The following is a 25,938-nucleotide window of genomic DNA, read 5'->3' as shown; positions in this document are numbered from 1 at the left end:
ACAAACATTTCATTATCAACAAAGATAAGTGGAGATATTTTTCCACCAACAAAGAAAAAGGGATGACAACACCTTCCATATTCTAACACAAAAGGGAAGTTAAAACGACACCACAAATCTTGATATTGCCCAACAAAAGTGTGCAACATGAATCAAACCATAAAAGATGAAACATATAACAAAATTTATGATTTAAGCTACCCTTTTTGGGTCTATAGAGCATACACTTGTTGTTATAGAGGTAAATATGATAATTTTGATTCATTAATAGGTCCATCATACATTTTATGTTTAACTACTATTTAGTTAAATATATATATATATATATATATAATAAGATAATCATGGTATTATTCTAGCAACCAATCCATTATGCTAATACATGACTGGGGGTATGAGACTTCACACAACAACACAAAACATGATATGATACTAAAGATTTTTACTAAACTAGAAACCAATCTCCTCCTCCATCTTTGACCATCTTTGACCATCTTCTCAAGTCAACATAAGTTCATTACCAACAAGATGAGGCCGAAGACAAACACGCACTTCATGTTCTTCAGGCCCTTCACGAAGCTTTGGGACCAAAATTTCCAACACTGACCCTGGCCCATCATAATAAGCTTCTATATTTGCATCTTCAGGAATACGGGTAGACAGTGGAATTTCTCTCACAAATTCCCCAGGAGGGCAGTGCTCTAAACACGGATCAGTCAGCTTGAAGGTGCGATCACGTCTTTTTACAAATGGCATTCTAGAAACACTTATACAAGATACCTTTATAATGCCATGCGTAAGGGTATTCCTCCAAGACACTTTAACCTTTTGAAGATCAACAAATGGTAAGCTTATAACAACCAAGTAACCTTCTTCATCTTCATATATTGTCTTTGCAGCTGTCACGGGCCCACACGCATTCCTCACAACCCCAGAAAACTCATTCAACCAATACGGCTCGTTTGGGTTTGGGGTTGGGGTTGGATTTGGGTTTGGTAACCCATCAGGAGGATGATTATTAACAGTCAAACAGATATCTTCCAACAGGTCTTTCCTTTTCTTGATGACGGGTGACAGGTCAGCATCCCCATTGGTGTGAGTTGACAGATTTAGCCCTGACCCATTCAGCAACTTCTTTGACTGAGAGTTCAAATTGTTGGTTCTTGTTACAGGTTGCCTTTCAAGTTCGAATTCGGTATTTGGAAGATTTCTCCATGAACTGAAATCACTGGCTTCAGATGGGATCAAGAAATTTAAATCTCTTCCAGTCAGTTCTGTCCATCTTTTGAGTTCATCTTCATCGAGTATTGTTAGATTAGGCAAAGGGACAACTTCAATTCCATGGACACATTGGGGATTTGAGAGGCCTCTGTAATGTTTTCTTTGCATTCTATGAGATCGAACAAAACCCTTGTCAACACTGAAAGGAAAGGGGCGTTCCCCTTGTCTTGAATGCCCGTTCATGTAACTTCTTAACTGCATCTTCCCCAATGCATTTTCAGGTCTTTCTTTGAACACCCACATGTACATGTTCTCCATATCATGTTGGACCATGAAAACATCAAGATTCAGGTCTGATTTATCATACCCAGAAACTCCATTGCTGTCTCTTACAATCTTTGATTTGGATTTCTCATTCAGAACTGGCCTAAAGTAAAAACTGAAGAAAAACCAAGCACCCCATATGCTATCTACTCTTTTGGCACACTTTCTTCCAACTTTAGGGACGTTTAGGAAGCTTTCGGTTTCGTATAGCTGTGAGGCTAGTCCAACTCCAACATCGAGAACCTCACACTGATCTTGATTCCATGAGGGTGGGGAGGTTCTTTCATCTGAGAGAGGGAGATTGATGTCGGGAGGACGGGTGGGGTTGATAATCTGGTGACTCATTTCTAGGTCTAAATCATCGTGAGAAGAAGAGGCGCTGGAATCCATTGACAGAAAAGTTGAAGGATGATGATTTAACATTAAAAAACCAGTGAGAAGGGAATCTCCCATCTCACGAAATCACACTTCTAAGAGCTATAAGTTGAGATCGTGGATTTGAATTCTTCATCATAAGGCTCATTTCAATATGCCTAGAAACTAAAGAAAGATGGATTCAGCTTTCATATTACTAGCTGAATACAAAAAAGAAAACCCAATTTTTTTCTGAATTATTATGATCCAAGACTCTAAGACTTTTTGTACGGACGAGAGAGAGAGAGAGAGAGAGAGAGAGAGAGTATTTGGGCAGATGAATCGGGAAATAAATATATATATCTGAACACAAGAATGATTTACCTAGATGAAATCTATATCTAGGTCACCTCCTAACACATGAATCTCCATATATCGAATCAAGATCAAGAGAAATTCCATGGTATTTATGACAGGAACAGAAGAAATACCGATATTTATTGAATCAGATGCAGCAGAGAAGACACCCCCCTACCAATCTATGAAGCCAAGGCCCAAAAAGAGGACTAAATCAGAGGGGATCTTGGAAGAGTACCTTTTGGGATAAGCATTAACTATGAGAAAGACAGAAAGACCCGTGGGACTTTGACTACTGTTGATTGTCTTCACCATCCTCATCATCTACTTGTTGCTCTTTTGATTACTAAATAAATAATCTGAAAGCCGCTCACTTTAGGGTTAGTAAGTCGATGAGAAAGGGTATAGACATAGAAGAGGAAGAGGCAGATGAATCAACGAGAGAGAGAGAGAGAGAGAGAGAGAGAGGGATGCTTTTATGGAATCGTGTGGAAGTGGAGAGAGGGAGAGACGTATGTGGATTTGGGAGAGATTTGAGAGTGAGAAAGGAAGTGGCCGATCCACCCTGGATAATGTTAACGGTGACGGTGGCGTAGCTTCACCAAGTCATGTCATGTATCCAGTCGGTGAATGGCTAAAATATAACGTCAAACGCTAAAACACCTACTCGTAAACTAGTTGACTTCTTCAGTAATATTTTGATTTTTACACTCTCTATCCGACTTTAATAAAAAGAAAAAGTTGAGAAAGAAAAGGTTTGGAATAAAAGATATATTCTATTTTTATATTTACGGAGTATAACGAATTGTTTGATAATGAAAAATAGACCCACGTTGAAGAAATTCATAAGTTACGCAATCTGTTTTTTTATTTTTTTATTATTATTTATTTATTTATTTATTTATTTTTTTTTGAATATTATGTTAAAAGGTAAATACAATAAATGAAAAAACCATATAGTTGTATTTGATTGACAAAATTGCAAAAATGGTCATGTGATATGTATTTTTTTTGAGGTTTTAATCCAAACCACGATTTTTTTGGATTAATGGTCCTAGTTTTGGTTCCTGTCCAAACTAAAAAGACTATTATGCCCTTTCTGATATATTTTTTTATACTTTTTCTATTTAATTTAAATGAAAAATAAAATAATTAACTAATTTGGGGTCCACGTCTCTCTCTCTCTCTCTCTCTCTCTCTCTCTCTCTCTCTCTCTCTCTCTCGGCTTGCCGAAAAACGAAGCCAAAGAGTGAAGGCAGCCACCTCACCACCTGCTAGCCTCCCATCGACCACTAAATGCCACCGTAAATCCCACAGCTCTGCCACCTTCCATTGTTGTGCTGGAAAACGAGCAGGAAGAAGCTACACTACCCCACTGCCACCACCTTCTCCCCATCGTAAACAACCATCCCAACTCCACTGAACTTCCGGAGCAACCTCCAACCACCAGACCACCTCCTTTCCCTCCCCCCTCTCATTCTCGTCCGTTACCAACAGGAGAGAAACAGGACAGCAAGGTCACCACCTCATTGCCACCATGAGACTTTCCGACCCACCACTATCGAGCTGTTGCTTCTGGGTTACTTCATCCACCACCTGTCACTCCTCGTCAACGCAACCCACCACCATTGTTGTTGCTGTCAGAACCTTTTCCTCAGATCAATTTCCACCTTCCTCGTCCTTCTCCCTGAGTTTATGCTAGAAAAAAAACAAAGGAACATCACAGCGAAACTGCCACTGTGCGCCACCCATCACCACCGCTGCCATTTTTTTCTTTTTTGAGTTGCTTCCACCGTGAAGACTCTGATCAGCCATCACATCCCCCCACTGTGAGAGCTACATCTGGTTCTTCATTTTCTGGGTTTGGAAGCATAAAAGATTTCTTGATTGGATTTATATAAAAGTTGTACAATGTGTATTAAATATGTATGAATCTAGGGATACGAGGTGTTAGAGAGAGAGAGAGAGAGGCCCACTTTTATATTTAATATTAATAACAATATTAAAAAGTGAAAAAATATGAAAACTAAATTCATTAAGGGTATAATAGTCTTTTTAGTTTGGATAAGGACCAAAATTGCAAGCAAACTAGCTCAAAAGGACCACCAATCCAAAAAAATCATGGCTTGGACTAAAACCCCAAAAAAATACATACCACATGGACAATTTTTGCAATTTTGTCTATTTGATTCTATATCTCTCCAAACCTGTTCATTTTGGAGGGAAAATTATGATGAAAGGTTATCAATAACCTATTTTTCCATTATTTCCATTTCCTTTCATTAAAACAATCGAAAAACACTGATTTTTTTTGCCTCAATTATTTCCGTTTCTTTCGCTTATCTCTTTAAAAAAGAAATTGAGTTTATTTCTTTTTCAAATTAAGTGGCAATTTTTTTTATATTAAGTTTTGTATGGATAAAATGGTTATATGAGTATTAATATGTATATTTAAACATATTGTGTATGTTCATCAACAAGTTTTTGAACCCTCTTATGATTTTTTAAGAAAATAAACTCAAAGATTAAAAAAGAAACCTTTGTTCGGATATACGAACTCAAAACTTTAGTTTAAATAAAAAAGATTCAAATCCAAATGGACAAAAGTGCAAATTTGGTCCTTGTGGTTTGCAAAAATCTTTGGATGGGGTCCAAAAACTTTCCAACTTACATAGAATATTCAAAATCAAGGTTTTTATGGGTCTTTAGTCCATTCTGCCTTAGTTCGTTTGTTTGGAGCCGTTAGGGCCATCACGTGCCCTCCATGTGAGGGCATTTTGGTATTTTTGCTTCCTAACCTCCGTTGCCGCCACTTCAATTAATAAGTTGTATTAGGCAATAAGTTTGCAGATTGTACTTCACTCATTTGTCTTCTCTCACACCTCGTTCATCAATCAAGATGCAAAAACCCTAACCATTGTGTGAGAATCGATTTGTCCATGCTTTTGAAAATGTGGGGACTCAGAAATCTTGGAGAGAATGTTAACGTTCAAGAAGTTTATGGTAAGATTCTCTGTGTTTGATGATCAAGTTTCAAACTTTGAAAAACTCTAACAATGGTGTATTTATGTTTTGAAGATGGTTACCCCAACATATTCTTTATTGAACTTCATCGTGGAGGGAGTTTCACAAAGTTTCCAAATATTAGGTATATTAATGGGTAAGTTAGGTACTTTGATGTTGTCGACATTGATGAATTTTCTATGCATGAACTAGACTTGATGATGAGAGAATTATGGTATGATGGTACTGAAATCATGTATTACCACTTCCGTTTACCTAATGAAGGATTTGACTTTGGACTACAAGCATTAGGTAATGATGATGATGTGTGTAATCTCTTAGAGTATGTTTCCCATAACAAAGTGATTAAAGTGTACACAGAGCATGGTCAAACGAACTTGCTTATATATTTTATGTCCCCAAATGGTCCAAGAAGGGTTATAATAGAAGACATGGACAATTAGGATCCTCCTAGACCCTCATCACCTGTAGTTACTCATAAAGTGGAAACTCCAATCCAAATTGATGTTGATGAGGGTGACTTAGGGTTAACATTAACCTTATACAAGTCAGCAACACTTGAATTTAGTAGGTCTAAAGGTTGGAAACATAGTAAAGGGGGATCGTCTTGTAGTAGAAAACTTAACTTAGATTAGGAAGGTTATGAAAAAACAATGGCACATGGTGAAGTTGATAAAGGTAAGAGTGTTGAGCCAATGCATCCTAAATTTGTTGAGTTGATGTAACATCCATAAACTTTACGCCAAATTTAAAAATTTTCAATCATAAATAAAAACTGTAAAGCATTGTTTACAAAATGTTTTCAAATCATTTTCCATCAGAGTGTCCCAAAAATCATAACATAAGGATGAGGAGTGGTACGGTCACGCCTTCACCTTTCCATGGACTCCTGAAGTACCTGAAACAATAAACTGAAAACTGTATGCCCGAGGGCTTAGTGAGCTACCCCCAAAATACCAATACCACACTGACAATACCATATCAGTAATAATCAATCAATCATCATGCATACTGGGTCATCGGCCGGACTGGACCGCCCTACCGGGCCTACAGTTTGTCTAAATTAATCCCGAGCCTTCGGCATGACTGGTCCGCCACGTGGGCCTACATTCTCCCTGGACCGCTCACAGGGTATGTTGGCCTTCCGCACAAAGCAGGACCGCCTCAACCCAACCAACAAGAAAATAACCATGTGCACATAGCTATCATATACTGGCATATACAAACATCAAGCATATTTATCTCACTGATCATAATCATAGAATTCTCTTGTAACTAGAGTACCGACCTATCAGGTCACTAACACACCAATCCCTACGGATCATAAAAAGCATAACATACTGTCTACCTCGATTCTGAACTAACAAATCATAACCACATGCAACATACCATAACAATAACAACTAAAGGGTCGGCCTTGGTGCCGTAGACCCTATCGATATAGTGATGATAACTCACCTCGCAGATGTCGACACGAAAGGTAAATTCCAACTCTCGGATCACTTGACACAGGTTCCACCACCTATCACCGTAGTACAACATACTCATAAGTCCTTAACCTTACAAGGTACTCCATAAACCACTAGTCAACCCCTGGTAAAAGTCAATGTCCTCGATCAAGGTCAACAGTCCATGTTGACCTTAACTCGCCGAGTTCCCTGAAGTACATTCCAACTCGCCGAGTCATCGGAGTGACTCGTCGAGTTCCTTTGATCCTCGATCAAACTTAAGGTCACACGTCAAATTCCCTCCTTGCAACTTGACCGATACATACGCATACATAATCTAGGGAAAACTCATCCGACTTGCCGAGTTGTTCTTCAACTCGTTGGGTCTTATGGTGATCTTCATCGAACTCGCCGAGTTGTTCATCCAACTCATCGAGTTCACGACAATCCATCCCTATAATCACGCATACTGATGGGTTTTGGTCATAAGACATCCTATGTGCTCATACAAACCCTAATGCTTGGATATAGGTTTCTCTATTGTACATGCTTTGAATCCAAGACTATAAACCCTAATTCTAGCATATGGAAATCAATATTAACATATAATTAGGTTTAAGAAATTACCTTGATTGTTATGTAGTAATAACAATCCCAAACCTCCTTGTATTGACTTTGGAAGGCTTAGAGTCACAAGTGTCACTCCTCTAATGGTTCACAAACACCATAAGCAAGAGGATGAAGAGGAGAGAGGATGGAGGCTGCCCTAAAACATGTGAAACCCTAGCAAGAAGCTTAGCCACGTTTTTGGGTCATAAGGGATCCATATATACAGGAGGCAATTAGGGTTATCTAACAAGGAAACCCTAATTTGGATGCTTAAGCCCTAAGCAACCCATAGAGCCCTTTCCATAAGGCCTTGGACGATTCATATGGGCTTCCCCCATAGAATTCGTCCACCTTATGATATAAGGCAATCCATGGCCCAAATTGCAATTATCTTATAATTACAATTCCAGTCCCTTAAGTTTAATTAATCTCTTTTAGTCACAAAACTAATTACTAATTAATTCTTGACTAATATTAATTAAACAATATGATTTCTCCTTTAATATATTATTCCCATAATATATTAATAAATCATATTTAATCCTTTCTCTCCACAATTCATCCTATCAAGTTGCTTTGGTGAAGGCAACCCAAAAGGACCATGCACCATCGGGTCAAGTACATACCAAAATAGTTATGGACTTAGACACTAATCCAACAGTCTCCCACTTGGATAAGTCTAATAACTATTATGCGTATAACTTCAGATCCCGATCTGTAATCGTAGCTTTCCAAAGCCGCTGTCAACTCTGATCCTATCAGACACGCGTGTCCTTAGATAAGGGATCATATATTCCTCCATTCTAGATATCATATAAGATATGATTTCAAATCATTCTCTTTGTACTATATCTCGATTTCCGATTTATGACGACTGACTAATTGAACAAATCAAATTAGCCCTAGCCCGGTCGAGCATTTACGTTTGTCATCACTAAACCATCGAAGGGCCCAAAGATATCGCTTTTATCCTACTTTGAATAAAAGGAATGGATAAACTTTGATACAATGCTCGCTTGCACTCACGCACCGAATCACACACAATAATATGTTTTATAACACCAAGTTACTAGTGCGTTTACATATTATCAATGTGCAACCGATTTGCAAGATACAACTCACACATCTCGGTTTCAAGAATATAAGATGTTATCGTCTCACCAATCACTCGTGATACAATTCATGGAGTGATCCAAGTCAGCGTGGGTTTAATCCAATGCTCAAATCATATTCATAAGCACTCATGAACGTTGCAGCAAACATTTGCTTATGTCTAATGCTCTTTAGACAATCTACACACCAATTCACGACAGTCTTCATTCATACCTACTTCCAACATATGAACGACTGTGGCCCATTTGAATAATTCGATTATTCTTAATAAACTCAATTATTCTGGAAGTCAAAACATGCAAAGTGAAACACAAGAATAATACTAATCCCATATGGCCTCAAACCTTTGAGTATAAATAAAACACCTTTTATTTATCACCATATCGATTACTCATTATTTGTCGTTTCGGGTAATCAACTTCTTACTTGAATTATTACATTTGTCCCATGCTCCTAGCATGCACACAATGTTTACCTATGGTTCTTACTTTGTGAAATAGATCACATTGAACACATTTCCAATCATTCTCATTTCACAACTCCAAATCCATTTTTCATAAGTGTAAGAATATCAAATTCTTACTACTTATAGAATATGCTAGATTCTAACATTTTATGCAATGATCCTTTCGTAATGTCACTGCACCAAAGTCACAAAGACTATTGCCAATGATATTACAAAGTCCTCTATCGGAGATTGTTACAAGACAATTCCATAGACGTGATGTCTCTCACTCAAAGTACATCCTTTTGCATAAAAGTTTCTAATCTTAGACATAGGTTTTCAATATTCAATTCCCCATATGGACACGTTTCCATATTTTCCATATGACAACTCATTATTAATAGAATCTTTTCTATTCATAATAATGTCGATATGGTCCATCCAATACCATGCTTCCAACTACTCACAAGCGACCAATCCTCGTCGAACTTTGGATTGTCCTTTGATAGTTGTTTAATTATTTTAGTCAAAACTGATTCTAGTCCTTTTTCCCTCTAAATGCGCTAGACATTTGGAAAATTTCAGAATGGTCAAACATTAAAGCATTTGCAATCGATCCTATACTCGAAGCGTATGGGACACGACACATAATGTTTTATTTGCTATGTTCTCAAAATTCGAATTGTGAAGAGGAATGCCGTAATCATAATTGAAATTTTAAGAACACACTATGTACCTTTGACTAAGTTTATTAACATTTCTCAACCTAATCCTTTAGATTTGAAATGAAGCATAATATTCTCTCCCTTAATTATAGCAAAACAACCTTTCAACTCTTACAACTTTGCAAAGTATGACTCTTGTTTTCTATAATTAATATTGCTAACCTTGCAATACTTTCCTTAATAATCATACAATCATAACTTTTATGCTCCCACTATCATGATGATTACTATAAAACATAACACTTATGCTCCCACTAGCTTCGACATGTATTCATAAACATCTTAACTTTCAGAAAAACAATGCTTATTGAATTTCTTAAGTCCATGTGTTCTAATACTTAATGCTTTGATAATCTTTTATCAAGGCTTCTTGAACTTATACACCTTTGCCTTAGATAGTTCATATGTGTGTAAACAATTGCCAAACCTCACAATTCAAATTATGGAAAGGGATACCGTAACCATAATCGAATTCGAGAATGCAATTTTACAATCACTATCTTCTTAAAATCTCTCTTAGTGAAAGCATTTCCTCACAATCATTTTCATGAAGGAGGAAATCTTATGACACTTAGATTTAAACGGTGTATGTGTTTCTATCCATGTGAATTTGTTAAAACCAAAGTTTACGACAAATTCAAACTCATATGGACCGAACTTTCTTAATCTTGATTTCTTGCCTTATGGTAGCACAGCTGCCCACCATGTCTTCCAAGTAGTTAAGCAGCTCACCCTTTCCTATCAATGTACCTTTCATTGATTAAGGTGCTTTGCCTTTATGCATTCAAAATGAGAACTCATAGAACTCACATGCATAATTAACTCGATTGGATTGGCACAGAATCAAAATAATGTCAACACGATAGGTTGTAAACCTCAACTCGTGTGCTAGTGATGATCGATAAGGTTTATTTGATTTGTTCTTGAAACCTTTCAAGACTATTAAGACTCCCACTGACTCCTTGACATATACGATTCTCTTGTCAAAAACAAATATTCAAGAGTTAGTATAGCTTTTATCAAAATCACTTCATAAATTGGTCCTAGTTGATCTTTGTCTTATCCAAGACATCACAACTTACCATATTTAATGAATGTTATAAACCTTCTTAATAATTTTTTTTACTCAATGTCACAATCTTAACTTTAAGACTTGTTTTGGAACGAAGTATGATTGACTTTTGATTTAACTATTTCTTCAATTCTTGATTTCTCTTCTTAAACATACAATTGTACTTAGAGGATCAGTTGAAATATGGTTCTTAATCATTAAGACCTATCATAAAGCATAAAAAGGTACTCTCCCTTCTTCTTAGAATGGAGAAACTTTTATCTTTCTGCCTACTTGATTCTTGTTATTCGTTCTACTATTGATTTAATCTTTTTCAATCAATTCAGAATTACACTTAATCTTATAAGTATAATCATATCTTGTTACTCTTATGGTGGACTTTGATCAACACACAACTTTGTGTACTCGATCTCCTAGTCCTTCACTTGACACTTTGTCAATGAATTAGTCTAATTTCCAAATATGAAATTTCTCATTCATCGTGCAACCAAGTTGCATGATTCCAAATTTCTGTCCAATTGAAACTTGGGCGATGAGAAACTCTCCCTATTTGGTAAATTCTCGACATTTCCATAAACAACATAATTAACATGATTTCTCCTTTAATAAACAACATAAACAACATAAATTCTCTTTTAGTCACAAAACTAATTACTAATTAATTCTTGACTAATATTAATTAAACAATATGATTTCTCCTTTAATATATTATTCCCATAATATATTAATAAATCATATTTAATCCTTTCTCTCCACAATTCATTCTATCAAGTTGCTTTGGTGAAGGCAACCCAAAAGGACCATGCACCATCAGGTCAAGTCCAATCCTCCCAGCAGCTGGTGTGGAACCCTACGCCGGCTTGGCGGCGAGCTGCGGACAGTTGGTCTTCACATGACCAACCTGATGACAATGGTAACAATCCTCATATCTGCTGAAGGGGCGGACTGACGGCAATCCCTGGCATAGTTCCCCTCCTTGCCACATTTGTGGCACCCACCTCCTGCTCGACAAACCCCTGAATGAGCCTTGCCACACTTTCTACAAGTAAGGCTCTGATGACCCCCAGACCGTGAATCAGCGGTTTTAGACCGCTTAGGCACCGGCTGAGGCTGTGCCGGTGCCTGACGCTGCTCCTTCAGCTGCAGCTCTATCTCCAACTCACGCCGCCGCGCGGCTTCCTGAAGGTCCAGGAGGGTATCAAATCGCTGAGTGGACACAAACTATCGAATAACAGTCTTGAGCATACTCAGATAACGAGTCATCTGAGACTGATCTAAAGTAAACTCCGGGCAAAACATAGCCCTCTCCGTGAACATACGGGTAATCTCCATCACAGACTCCCCATCCTGTCTCAATGTCAAAATTTCCTGCACAAGCCGCTCCCGCTCAACGCGTGGAACATAGCGGGTGCGGAACATATCTCTGAACTGCTCCCAAGTAATAGCAGCCCGCTGATCATCAGTATACGACCCAGTCGTCAGCCACCACTAGTCCTTTTCCCCAAGCCTCAGCAGGTTCAGGGCACACCTGACCTTGTGGTCAGCAGGACATGAGCACGTGAAGAAACAACCCTCCACATTAGATAACCACCTCATAGCCCTAATCGCATCCTGTGTACCATCAAATGTCGGGGGCTTCGTATTATCGAATTCCCGGTACTGTAAAGCCATGTCGGCTCCTCCTCCCACTCCTGCCACAGTTACAGCCGAAATGGCTGCAGCGGCAGCTGTCTCTGCTATAGTTGCATATCGCTCATCAAAATACTCAACCATCGCGGTCTTAATCGACCCAAACATCTCTGGCAGCTGCACTCGGAATGCGGCAGCAATCTCGTCGTGCATGATCTCCCTGATCCTGGCATCCAACTCCTCGGTCTCTATCTGAACCACGGGCTCAGGTGCTACCGGCATCCAACTCCTCGGTCCCTATCCGGATCCCAAAGCAACACGTCTCGTCACCACCATACTGGAATATATATATATATATATATATATATATATACACACACACACACACACAAGTCATCAGATAAATAACATAATGTCGGGAGACCAAAACCCCAAAAATCCCAAGGGTTGTGATTTCCTTGCTACGCGTATGGGTCCTGTGCTTTCAGTAGTACGGGCCCATACTACCTTCCACACCTACCTATGTTTGTCTCAAGTATCATCACAACACCTTAACAATATTATCAACATAGGACTGCGCCCAACCCTCACTTCTAGGGGAATACCAAGTATCTCGCATCTAGCCTCACCACTTATCACAACTCTCACATCCATGAAACTTCCATCATCCCCTGTAGCAACGGTGCACGCTAGTTACACATAACACTGGACCCCATAGACTTTCGAATATATAATCCTACACTAAGGTCGAATCAGACAGTCTCAGGCTATAAGATCTTGATTATACACAGCCGTGATGCATACACCAAACATCTACAGTTATGATGTCAATTCCATATACAAGAAACCCTAGGCTAACAAGCATCATATAATCAGGCAAGGCTATCATGCGATTCCTGATGATCCCTACCCTAGCACTAGCATGTTGTTCTAAAATATCATAATATCAAATAACCGTATGGTATTTTGGGGTTCACTTACAGGCTCTGGCTGATCGTACCCTCTGCATCCTCCATCCTTATTTTGAAAATCATATTAAAACTTATGTTCCGAAAATCTCCTTGATTTGAGATTGGATTCACAAGGGTGTCCCTCCAATTCACTCAAACCAAGGCTCTGATACCAACTTGTAACATCCATAAATTTTACGCCAAATTTAAACTTCTTCAATCATAAATAAAAACCGTAAAGCATCGTTTACAAAATGTTTTCAAATCATTTTCCACCAGAGTGTCCCAAAAATCATAACATAAGGATGAGGAGCGGTACGGTCACGCCTTCACCTTTCCATGGACTCCTGAAGTACCTGAAACAATAAACTGAAAATTGTATGCCCGAGGGCTTAGTGAGCTACCCCTAAAATACCAATACCACACTGACAATACCGTATCAATAATAATCAATCAATCATCATGCATATTGGGCCATCTGCCAGACTGGACCGCCCTACCGGGCCTACAGTTTGTCTAAATCTATCCCGAGCCTTCGGCATGACTGGTCCGCCACGTGGGCCTACATTCTCCCCGGACCGCTCACAGGGTATGTTGGCCTTCCGCACAAAGCAGGACCGCCTCAACCCAACCAACAAGAAAATAACCATGTGTGCATAGCTATCATATACTGGCATATACAAACATCAAGCATATTTATCTCACTGATCATAATCATAGAATTCTCTTGTAACTAGAGTACCGACCTATCAGGTCACTAACACACCAATCCCTACGGATCATAAAAAGCATAACATAATGTCTACCTCGATTCTGAACTAACAAATCATAACCGCATGCAACATACCATAACAATAACAACTAAAGGGTCGGCCTTGGTGCCGTAGACCCTATCGATATAGTGAGGATAACTCACCTCGCAAATGTCGACACGAAAGGTAAATTCCAACTCTCGGATCACTTGACACAGGTTCCACCACCTATCATCGTAGTACAACATACTCATAAGTCCTTAACCTTACAAGGTACTCCATAAACCACTAGTCAACCCCTGGTCAAAGTCAATTTCCTCAATCAAGGTCAACAATCCATTTTGACCTTAACTCGTCGAGTACCCTTTGCTATTCGCCGAGTTCCTTGAAGTACATTCCAACTCGCCGAGTCATCGGAGTGACTCGTCGAGTTCCGTTGATTGTAGCACCCGATTTCTGGTACGTAAATCTTATTTGAGTATTTCTTTTCTTTTAGCCTTGGACTCGACGAGTCATAGGTCCGACTCGCCGAGTGGATGCGGGACCCGGGACACGTTTAAGTTGGCGACTCGGCGAGTCCATATCCTGGACTCGGCGAGTCACAGCTGTTGGATGAAACCCTAAGTTTCAGGGGTTTGCACCCTATTTAAACTACTCATCCGCCCCATGCCAGCCCCCATTCTCTCCCAGAGCTCCCAACCCTCGTTTATGCTTGTTCTTTGAAGAGTTGAGGCATTTGTTGTGTGCTTTTGAAGGTTTTGAAGAAGAAAGGAAGTAGATCCAGAAGAAGGGAAGCCATCCAGGCATTATTGTGTTCTTCCAGCAGTTCCTTTGAGGTATAACCCGTTTTCCCCATGATTCTATGCTTATTAGTCCATTTAGATCATTCTTGGACAAATCCCCAAGCTTGTATGTGCTATATATTTCGTAATAAGTTGTTTGGCCTCTAGATCTAGGCAAGATTGAGCTCCAGGAGCTCAGATCTGTTAGCTTTTTGGCCCCATGTTGCTTGTTCACCCTAGATCTACCCTTTTGAGGCATTTTGAACCCTAAAATCCATATTGGTAAAGATCTACACGTAAAGTTGGAAACTTTACGTGTGATTCGTGTCCTAGAAGTCTAGATCTGTGAATGGCATGGACTGGAATCGAGCAAATCTGTGTATTTGGTGGGTGCATGGCAACGACTCGGCGAGTCGTTCATGTGACTCGGCAAGTCTGTTCGCGAGTCTCCGAGTTTGTCCCCTTTTTGTAGTGTCGAGTGAGCAGTGAGTCACGGGGTGTGACTCAGTGAGTCGGAAGCTGAACTCATCTATGGAGGTACTCAGCGAGTCAATGCCCTGACTCGGCGAGTTCAAGGCAATCTCCTTAGATCAAGAACAGACTCGGCGAGTTGTTCATACAACTCGGCGAGTCTTAGCATAAGTGTTCATCGGATGAGGATGAACTCGACGAGTTGTTCATACAACTCGGCGAGTAGGATGAAGGACTCGAGTATCTGTTAAGAAGGAGAACTCGTCGAGTCGTCGCCTAACTCGACGAGTAGGAACGGGATTCAGGGCAAACGTTTGGGTAGGGACTCGGCGAGTTGGAAAGCCAACTCGGCGAGTCGGGTCAACTGAAAACTTGACTCTGATTTTGACTTAGGTCATGATCAGGGGTAAAATGGTCATTTTACCCAAAGGTCAGTTAGCAGTATTTGATTGAGTATGTTGTGGGAATTGCAGCCGGAGGATTCCCGGAGCAGCAGCAACAGCAGTAGGCAGTCAGTTCCCGACCAGAGCAGCAGCTACTTCGAGGTGAGTTACCTTCCAGTAGCGGTGGGTCTATGGCCATAATGCCGGCCCACCAGTAGGAGTTATTTGTAGATGTTTGTCTCTGTGATATTCATCTAGGTATTACCACTACCTGTGATATGTTATGTGGTAGTAGGATATGATGCTATGTGCTAGTGACAGTAGGGGGGCGATAGTCCCCAAGTATCCGGTCGAAAGGACCGAAGGGGAGGCCAGCACCCAGATATGCTAGGCAGTATCCGGTCGAAAGGACCGAAGGGGAGGCCAGCACCCAGATATGCTTGGCAATGTCCGGTCGAGAGGGCCGAAGGGGTAGGTCGGGCACCCAGATATGCCTGACAATATATGTATGTTATGAGATTATTTGGTATGTGGTACGGTGGGGGAACTCACTAAGCTTTGTGCTTACGGTTTTCAGTTTTGGTTTCAGGTACCTCCTCAGCTAGGGGAAAGGAGCCGGCGTGGTAGCAGCATGTCGCACACACTCTCTCTGGTTTCCGCATTTACGAGATTTTCTGGGATTTATACTCTGATGTTGATTGGCTGTATGATTTGGCTTTTAGACATGGTTTACGTTGTGTTGTGATTTGATCAAACAATGTTTTAATTAATTAATGTTTTCTAAAGTGACGCTTTAAAACGAAATTTTTGGACGTGAAATTTGGGTCGTTACATTGATCCTCGATCAAACTTAAGGTCACACGTCGAGTTCCCTCCTTGCAACTCGACCGATACACACGCATACATAATCTAGGGAAAACTCATCCGACTCGCCGAGTTGTTCTTCAACTTGCCGAGTTGTTCATCCAACTCGTCGAGTTCACGGCCATCTTCATATGACTCGCCGAGTCACCTTGCGACTCGCCGAGTCCATTTAGTTCTTTTTTCATACAGACTTGATTTGAGCCATGCAGCGGCCCCAAATCACATATTCAAGCTTCTAGGGCATACTTATTACGTAAAGTTGCAAACTTTACGTGCATGCATGGCTATAAAGGCTCTAAATGTCTATTTTAAGTTCATAATGAAGCTTCAAGTCCAAGAGGGACCTCAATCACAACCAATACAACAACTTTATGATTCTAGCATCCATAGAGGGTCCGGATATGAAGTTACAACTTCAGATCTAGCCCATAGCTCATCCTTTCAACTTAATACTTCACCAAAAACCCTAAAACTCAACAATGGAAGAGATTCACAAGAAGAAAGGCGATTTGGTTACCTCCAAAAGATGATGATTGAGATAAGAGCTGATTTCCACACTCCACTTGCCCCAATACCCTTCTCCACTAAGCCTCCTCTCTCCAAAATCCTCTTTTCAAGATTCAATCACACAATGGCACACACACACACGTATTAGAGTTTTAAGGGCTCTCAAAGACTGCAAGGAGGCCAAAGGAGGCTAAGGCTCCTTTAAATAGGGGTGCAAACCCCGGGATTTAGGGTTTCATCTGCCAGCTCCTACTCGCCGAGTCCCAAAGTGGACTCGTCGAGTAGGTCACTTAACACATGGTTCCACCCCGCTGCTACCCGACGAGTAGGTCGACCGACTCGTCGAGTATGGCTTCATCCAATAATTCTTATGTAATTAATACCTGATAATCGGGGCATTACAGTTGATGCAGAAAAAGAGTTAAACAAAGAGTTTGATGTGAATGAAGTACTAGACATGAACAAATCCAATGGTGAGGGTGTGGAAGGATTAACAAATGAGGGGTATAGAGTTGTCGTGGATAATGATCCTCAAGGATTCAATGAATTTTCAATTAACATCAACATAAATGATGATTTAATGACAAACTTTCAACCTTTTGAAGGGTTTAAGACCAAGATAGCATCATATTTCATGGGTTTTAAGGCCAAGATAATATTCCTTTTAGTGTTGAGTGGAGAAAGGAGGAGTCCGGTGATATTAAGTTTGAGAATCAAAACAATGAAGATGAAGATAGTGACTTTATGATTGATGAGGACAACCTAATTAAAGATGTTGAAGCTTACATAGAGGATTTCTGTCTAAATATTGATACATAAGCAGATTTTACTGGATGTCACAGTTTGGATGGTTAAAGAAATGAAGAGAGTGGTCAAGAAAAGGATGTGGTGGTAATTGATAATGAAGAGTGGGATTCACTTATGATGACTTAGGGGACAATGAGAAAAAAAAGAGAATGATAAAAGATTTGGGGAAACAAACATTGTGTTCCTGGTGAGGTGCACAAGGTGGCTTTTCATATTGAGCAGAAATATAAAGCCAAGAAAGAATTGAAAGATAAAGTCGACATGCATGATTTAGAGACAATGAGGAATATCTCATTCACAAAAAGTGACAAGAGTAGGTTAACAACTGTTTGTGATGGAACTGTGGTTGTAAATGCAAGTGGGGTAGGTGAACCTACCTCTAGGAAAAAGATAAATGGTAAAGATGTAAACTCTGATAAAGTTAAATGTAATTGGAAACCTCGTGCATCTAGGTCAAGTGTATAGGACTATTGGTTTATTTAGACATACAATCAGAAACACATTTGCCTCCAAACACGAAAAATCAGATCTTGTAAAACAACATTTCTTGCCAAACAAATTATGGATCATAATGAAGCTATCCTGGACTGCCTATTTGTGCACTACAAGAGCAACTGCAAAATATATATGGGGTTAGTATTTCAGAAGAGAAAGCATTTAGGGCAAAATCAGAAGCCACCAAAAATGTTGTAGGAGATTATGTAAAACAATATGGAGTGTTGAGAGACTATGTACTGGAGCTGCAAAAGACAAACAAAGGTACAACTGTAAAGATTGATGTGGTTTTTGGACCTATTGTTTCATCCCCAGCCAGGCAGTTCAAAAGGATATACGTGTGTTTAGGGCCTTTAAAGAAAGAATTTAAGGCAGGGTTGAGATAACTTTTAGGGTTAGATGGAGCCTTCATGAAGGGACCTTTCCCATGTCAAATACTAAGTGTAGTTAGAGTTGATTCCAACAATGGAACCTACCCATTGGCATATGTTGTTGAGAGTGAAAACACTTCAAGTTGGAAATGGTTTCTTTAGTGTCTTGGAGAAGATCTTGACTTGTATTCAAATTCCAACTTCATCTTTATCAGTGATAGACAGGAGGTATTATATGTAGATATAAGATTGAATATTAGGCTTCTTTACACACTAATGCTAATTACTCATTCTGATTAGGTGAAAACAAGGTCATCTACCAGCCATAGAACAATTGTTTCCTAATACATAACACATGTTATGTATAAGACACATATACCAGAACATGATGAAGTTATTTAAGACTACAGAATACAAGGAGTATTTTTGGAGGTGTGCTACATCCACAACCATACCAGACTTCAGAGTTATAATTGTTGGGTTTTGAGCATTCTAACACTCCTAAGTGTACATTCAACCCTAAATACCTTGGATCTATGTTTTCTCTATTATACATGCAAATATGAACCTTCCAAGGTATTCATCCTAACTAGCATAATAACATTGATTCATATGAATATATCAAGTTAGAATTACATATGTCTTTGATGTAGAATGTCTTCATGAAGCTTGAGTGCCTAGTGCCACCTCAAATGGTTCACACAACACCAAATGCACATGGAATGACTTGAGAGAAAATGGAACACTTCATAAAATCGGCTAGCCCTTTCTATCCCACACATAGTGGCCGATTTTCTCCAAGAATAAGATCATTATATAGTTAGGGTTACACCATGTAAACCCTAATTTTCATGGCCTTTCATTTCCATGATCCGTGGATACAAATACACCATGGAGCATCTTATGGGTTTGAGCTCAACTTGAAAATCCATGGAGCATTAGCCCACTATATAAGTATGGATGATTACACAATCAACCCATATATTTAATTAGTCTTCTTTTGATCACTTAATTAATACTATATTAATTCTTGATCAATACTAATTAAATAATCTTATTAATATATTAGAACTTATAATATATTAACCAACCTTAAGTGTTATTTCTCTCATTATAGTCTATCCAAATGCATGATGCCATGGAACCCAAATGGACCATGCCGGGTCGGGTCAAGTCTTACCAATTACAGTTATGGACTTAGACATTAATCCAACAGTCTCCCACTTGGATAAGTCTAATACTATTATTGTGTATGACTTCAAGAACCGACTGGCAATCGTAGCTCTCAAAAGCTTCTGTCGAACTCTGACCTTGTCGATGATCTCTGACCTTTGTCAATGACTTGTCCATTAGATAAGTGATCATATATTCCTCCATTCTAGATATCATATGGACTGAGACATGGATTATAATCATTCTCTCTGTTCATCTGTTGTTTCCCGATTTCCGATTCATGATGACTGACTGATTGAACAAATCAAATCATTCTTGGCTTGGCCAAGCACTCACATGTATCATCATTAAATCATCGAGGGGCCCACAGATATCGCTTTTATCCCGAAGGTAAAAGGAATGGATAAACTTCGACTCATATGGCTTGTTCTACTACTTGTTGAATCATACACAAAGGCACGTTTAATAATATCGAGTTACCAATGCATTTCCGTGCAATCAATGTACAACCAACTCATAGTAACAACTCATATCTCTAGGTTTGAAGAATATAAGATATTATCATCTCATGATCACTCGTGATAAAATCCATGAAGTGATTCCAATGAGCGCAGGTTGAATCCAATACTCAGAACTTATGAGCACTCATGAGTGTTGTAGCATCACCTTGTCCAACATCTTAGACCTCTATAAGCCCAACTCATGATAGTCTTGATTCATATCTACTTCCAACATATGACCGACTGTGGATGGTTTGAATAACTTAGTCATTCAAGAAGAATGACCTAGTTATTCTGGAAGTCAAAACATGCAAAATGAAACACAAGAATAATTGAATCCAATATGGTCTAAGAACTTATGAAAATAAATAAAACACCTTTTATTTATCACCATATGATTACACATTATTCATTGCATACTGTTTCAGCTATCAACTTTATTCTTGAATTAAAACAATAGTTGTCCCATGCTCCACGCATGTACACTATGTTTTTCTAAACAATAGATTTGCCATACACTAAGTATGAACTCTATGTTTGTCTATAATCCTTACTTTGTGAAATAAACCAATTTAACATAATTCTAATGATTCTAATTTCACACTCCCAATTCCTTGCTGCAAATGCAAGAATTCCAATCTCATGCCATTTACTGAAATCTGTTAGATTCTAAACTTATATGCATTGATCCTCTTGTAATGATTATGCACAAAGTCACAAAGACTTGACAACAAACATTACAAAGCATTCCAAAGGAGATCAACTCCTTGGAAACATCCTTCTTGCATTAAGTTTCCTAATCTTACACAAATTTATTGAACAACTTCCACCTATGGGATCATTTCCATATTCCCCTTTTGACTATCACTTCTGAACAAGAGTTGCCTCTTTTCAAAATATGTCAATATGGTCCTTCCAAAATTAACACCATACTTCCAATTGACCCTGAGCAACCAATCCTTGGTAAAACCTTAGATTGTCCTTAACAATTGCTTAATCCTTTTAGTCATATCCATTTCTAGACCTTTTCCTTTCTTAATGCCCCAAGCATTTGGAAAATTTTATAAAGGATGAATATAGCACATGTAATCGATCCTATATCCGAAGCATATGGGACACGATTCATGATGTCTCACATAAAGACTAAACTAGTCTTTTGCTATAATATTTCCATTTCTATTTGCCAACTTCTCATAATTCAGATTATGAAAAGGGATGCCGTAATCATAATCGAATTTTAGAACGCAAATAATGAACCCATATATAGAATTTCCTTATGTTGAGCCATTCCAACATGAGATTCATATATATTCTTGACTAAATTTGATTAAAATCTCAATCTAAGCTTTTAGAATTAAAATGAAGTATAATTTCCTCTCCCTTAATTATAGCAAAACAACTTTTTCAACCCCTGCAGCCTCACGAATTGAAACTTTTGTTTTCTATAATTAACATTGCTAACTTGCAATACTTATCATAATTATCATGCTCCCACTAACATGATGATTATTATCATAACACTTATGCTCCCACTAGCTTTGACATGTACTCAGAAATCAGCTGGACTTCTAAAAAAACAATACTTTATTGACTTGCTTACCAAAGTTCAGATTTCTGATACTAGATTGCTTTGATAAAACTTTATCAATATCATACACCTTATCTTAGATAGCTCATAAGTGTGTCTAAACAATTTAAGAACTATGAAAAGGGATGTCGTAATCATAGTCTCAATTGTTTAGACTTTGAGAATGCAAGTATCACAATTGCTATCTAGCTAAAATCTACTTAGTGAAAGTGTTTCCTCACCATCATTTTCATGAATCAGAGAGAAACCTTATGACACTTAGATTTAATGGTGTATGTGTTCTTATCTATGTGAATTGTAAAAACCCTAGTCACAAGACAAGGATAATGACAAATCCAAACTCATATGGACTGAACACAATTTGAATTTCTTGCCATCTGGTAGCTCAAGGGTCTTCCATTGCTTTCAAGTTGTTATGAAACCAATTGAAAACTCTAAGAACTCATATGCAAAGTCAACTTTAACTGGAATGGGAACAAAAATAGAAATATGTCAACACGATAAGTTATAAACCTCACGTTGTGTGCTAGCGATAAACTTACAGGTTTTTATTCTTGATTATCCTTTCAAGATCTTTAAGACTCCCACTATCCTCTTGACACGTAAGACTCACTTGCCAAATATTCAAGAGATAGTTTGGATTCTTTATCAAGACAAACACTTTACACAATTGGCCTTAGTTGGTATTTGTTTTATCCAAAACATCACAACTTACCAATTTCAAACGTACAAGAGTAGGACACTTTTACTCTTACATTTGACAAGTGTTTTAAACCTTTCTTTAAGATATGTCACTCAACTTACATTCTTGGAGTATAACTCTAAGACTTGTTTTGGAACGAAGTATGACTCATCTTCTTGATTTGACCACTTCAACAATTCATAGCTCCTCTTCTTAGCTATCAGAATGTACTTAGAGGATGAATTATGATAAGGTATCTTAATCATTAAGATGATCATATAACATGATACTAAAGTACTCCCCCATCTTTTCAGATTTGAGAAACTTTTATCCTTCTGCCTAATTTAATTCTTCTCATTCGTTCCGCCATACATCCAAAATTTTCCAATGTATCATAATTACACTTAGACTTGTAAGTGTAACCATATTTAATAAACTTTAGTAAATCATGACGAATAGTCTTATAGATCTTTTGTGGTGGACTTGATCAGTGCACAAGAATGCGTACTCGATCTCTTAGTTCTTCACTTGATTCACATCTACATGTGAACAAGGGACCAGTCTTAATTTTCCAAAGCTGAAAGTTCTCATTCATCATACTATACAACTTGCATGATTTCCAAGTTTCTATCCAACTGAAACCTTGGGTGATGAGAATCTTTCCTTATTTGGTAAATTTAGACACTACCACAAACGAAAGAATCAAATCCATTTTCCAATATTGCTATCAATGGAATCATATAAGCAACACTTTTTCACAAATGTCATTGTAAGGATCCTTAAAATAAATAAAATCAAATATTTTCCTTTTATTTTAAAACTTTGCGGAAAAACTTATCCTTACAGTGAAAATGAAAACCGTGTTGTTATTTATTCCTAAGCAATGTGTCATAACTTCTAAGTAACAGCTCAAATTTCTGATGCGATCGAAATCCATCTTGCGATCAGAATCAACATATACTTCCTTTAAGTTTTCTCTCTTTCTTTGATTCTTATAACATCACCAGGTGACCCAGTCACATTATGTAATAGAATCTCCAAATAGGAGCTTAACAGAGTTAGACAATGGACTTTACCTGAAGTAGAGTCAAACTTATTGACTTTAACATCCTTAGGTAAATTTGGCAGCTTCACAAACAATGCCCCTTCCTTTGGCAATTTAACATATGGACACTTTGGTAATGGTACATGGGAATATCATAGAATTAGCCTTTCTCTTTACCATTTGGTCAACCGAGTTGACTATGACCGATCCCTTTCCATTGGGAAGAGAATGCTTTTTCTGGATTTCCAGTGTCACCATTGTAAATGTCCATAAAGTTTTGGAAAGTCGATCTTCTAATCAAACTTGTACTAGCCTTCCAAATCATTGTTGATTCAGCAACACCAAAAATAGATAAGATCATTAAGGGTCTTGTCATAGTCTGTTTCATAGGAGTCCCAAAGGAACTCACTATGTGACTGAGAAAGTGATTGAACCGCCAACTTTCTCAAGACTTTGACACCTAACTCTCCCGACTTGTCAATATGTGACTTCATATCCAAAATGTGAGCTGTAACAGCCCGGAATTCCAGGTATCGTTATATTTATGTTTTTGGGTGTTTTAAGAGGGGACTCGGCGAGTTGGAGCCTAGACTCGCCGAGTAGGATCGCGGATCTGGCCGCGGGTTCGCGACTGGACTCGACGAGTCCGGATATGGACTCGGCGAGTCTGCGCTGTTTAGCGAAAACCCTAACCGTTCAGGTTTGGGACGTATATGAGGGACTTTATGGCCATCATTATTCACCCTAGTCCTCTGAGAGAAACCCTAAGTCGTTTGTGAGCATCTGGAGCAAGGTAGAAGACCATTGTTGATTTTGGAAGTGTTGTTTTGCAAGGAAGAGAAGACTTGGTTAAGGGATCAACAAGGGAAGCCACGTTCTGAGAATTGGGGACACAGAGAACACATTATTCAGGTAATATTTCGAATTTCATCCTTCTATGATTGATGTGTATATGGATTTAGGGTTTATTGAACCCTTTTGTGGCTAGATTGAGTGTTACCTTGGTCCCCCAACGATTGGAACCCTGTATTAGGATCTTTGGAAGTCCAGAATGTCCCATGCCTGAGCATTTCGTGAATCAATGGAGGTTTTGGATTGGAATCCATATGCCTTAGGTCAAAATGTAAATTATGAGTCATGGGGTGTATTATGAGCACCGAAATGAGGGCCTTACGTGATGAATCAGACTAGGAAGGCCAGACCTATGAATGGTCGGAGCAGTTCTGACCTTAGAAAGCAGTTTGAGCGGTTGCATGGCCTAGACTCGCCGAGTCCAATGAACAGACTCGGCGAGTAGCTTGAAGATTAACTGGGACTCGTCGAGTTGTTCTTCAGACTCGGCGAGTTGAGTCGGGGTGGCCCCGCGATTCTCCCAGGAGGAACTCGTCGAGTCAGGGGAGATACTCGACGAGTAGAAAGGGAATTTTAGAGAATTGGTGAGGACGTCTAGACTCGCCGAGTCGCCCTAGCACCCGCCGAGTCCGGTCAAAGTTGACCGTTGACCGTTGACCGTTGATCAGAGTGGACCTGTGTTGACTTCTTAGGGATAGTCAACATTAGAGATATAGAGTGTTAACTAGGGACATTATGATGTTATAGGAGGATTAGAGCTCGGAGAATCGGGCACGAGGGATTCCCAGGTTGTGAGATATCGAGACACGCGAGGTGAGTCTTCTCACTATACTTTACCTTGAGTAGGTAACCAGAGTTATATGATAGAGTATTTGTATGCTATGTATGTTATGTGTTGCATTGCATTCTTCTATGTGATTTATGCCATGCTTGTGTACAGAGTTAGAACCTGAGGGTTCACAGAGTATGGGTGCACGGACCCACAGAGTTATAGCCTCGAGTGGCTAATATGTGTTATATAGTATTTTGGGGAACTCACTAAGCTTTATGCTTACAGTGTTGGTGTTATTTGTTTCAGGTACCAGTGAGGATCGCGGGAAGGCGCCGGCCTGATCAGTGCACACACGCGGGATTTTTATATTATGTGATCTTGGGGATTTTATATATGTTATGAAACGAATTACAAACAATGATGTTTTTATGAATATTAAATGAAGTTATCTTTAATAAATGCGAAAAATTATTTTTAAGTTCTTGGTGTTACATGAGCACACCTAGACCTTGCCTTGCCAATAGGGCTTGAGTGACCTTGAACTTGTGGGATAGGGAGAATAATTGGAGGAGGTGGAGGAAGTGAAGTTCCAAGAGATTTGGGAGGATCATAGATGTCTGAAC

At 38.9% G+C, this 25,938-nt stretch overlaps 1 protein-coding gene across 1 annotated transcript; it reads right to left on the bottom strand.

Moving 5' to 3' along the window:
* Positions 1-329: 329 nt before the first annotated feature.
* On the bottom strand, positions 330-2,861 carry SLT1 (HSP20-like chaperones superfamily protein). The gene has a single exon (XM_079012894.1). The coding sequence runs from the start codon at positions 1,996-1,998 to the stop codon at positions 499-501; it is 1,500 nt and encodes a 499-aa protein (XP_078869020.1). The 5' UTR covers positions 1,999-2,861; the 3' UTR covers positions 330-498.
* Positions 2,862-25,938: the final 23,077 nt, after the last annotated feature.

The sequence above is a fragment of the Lactuca serriola genome, chromosome 8 (genome assembly GCF_051521515.1).
Source record: "Lactuca serriola cultivar US96UC23 chromosome 8, Lser_US96UC23_V15, whole genome shotgun sequence".
Taxonomy (NCBI): domain Eukaryota; kingdom Viridiplantae; phylum Streptophyta; class Magnoliopsida; order Asterales; family Asteraceae; genus Lactuca; species Lactuca serriola.
This window is presented reverse-complemented; position numbering and strand designations above follow the sequence as displayed.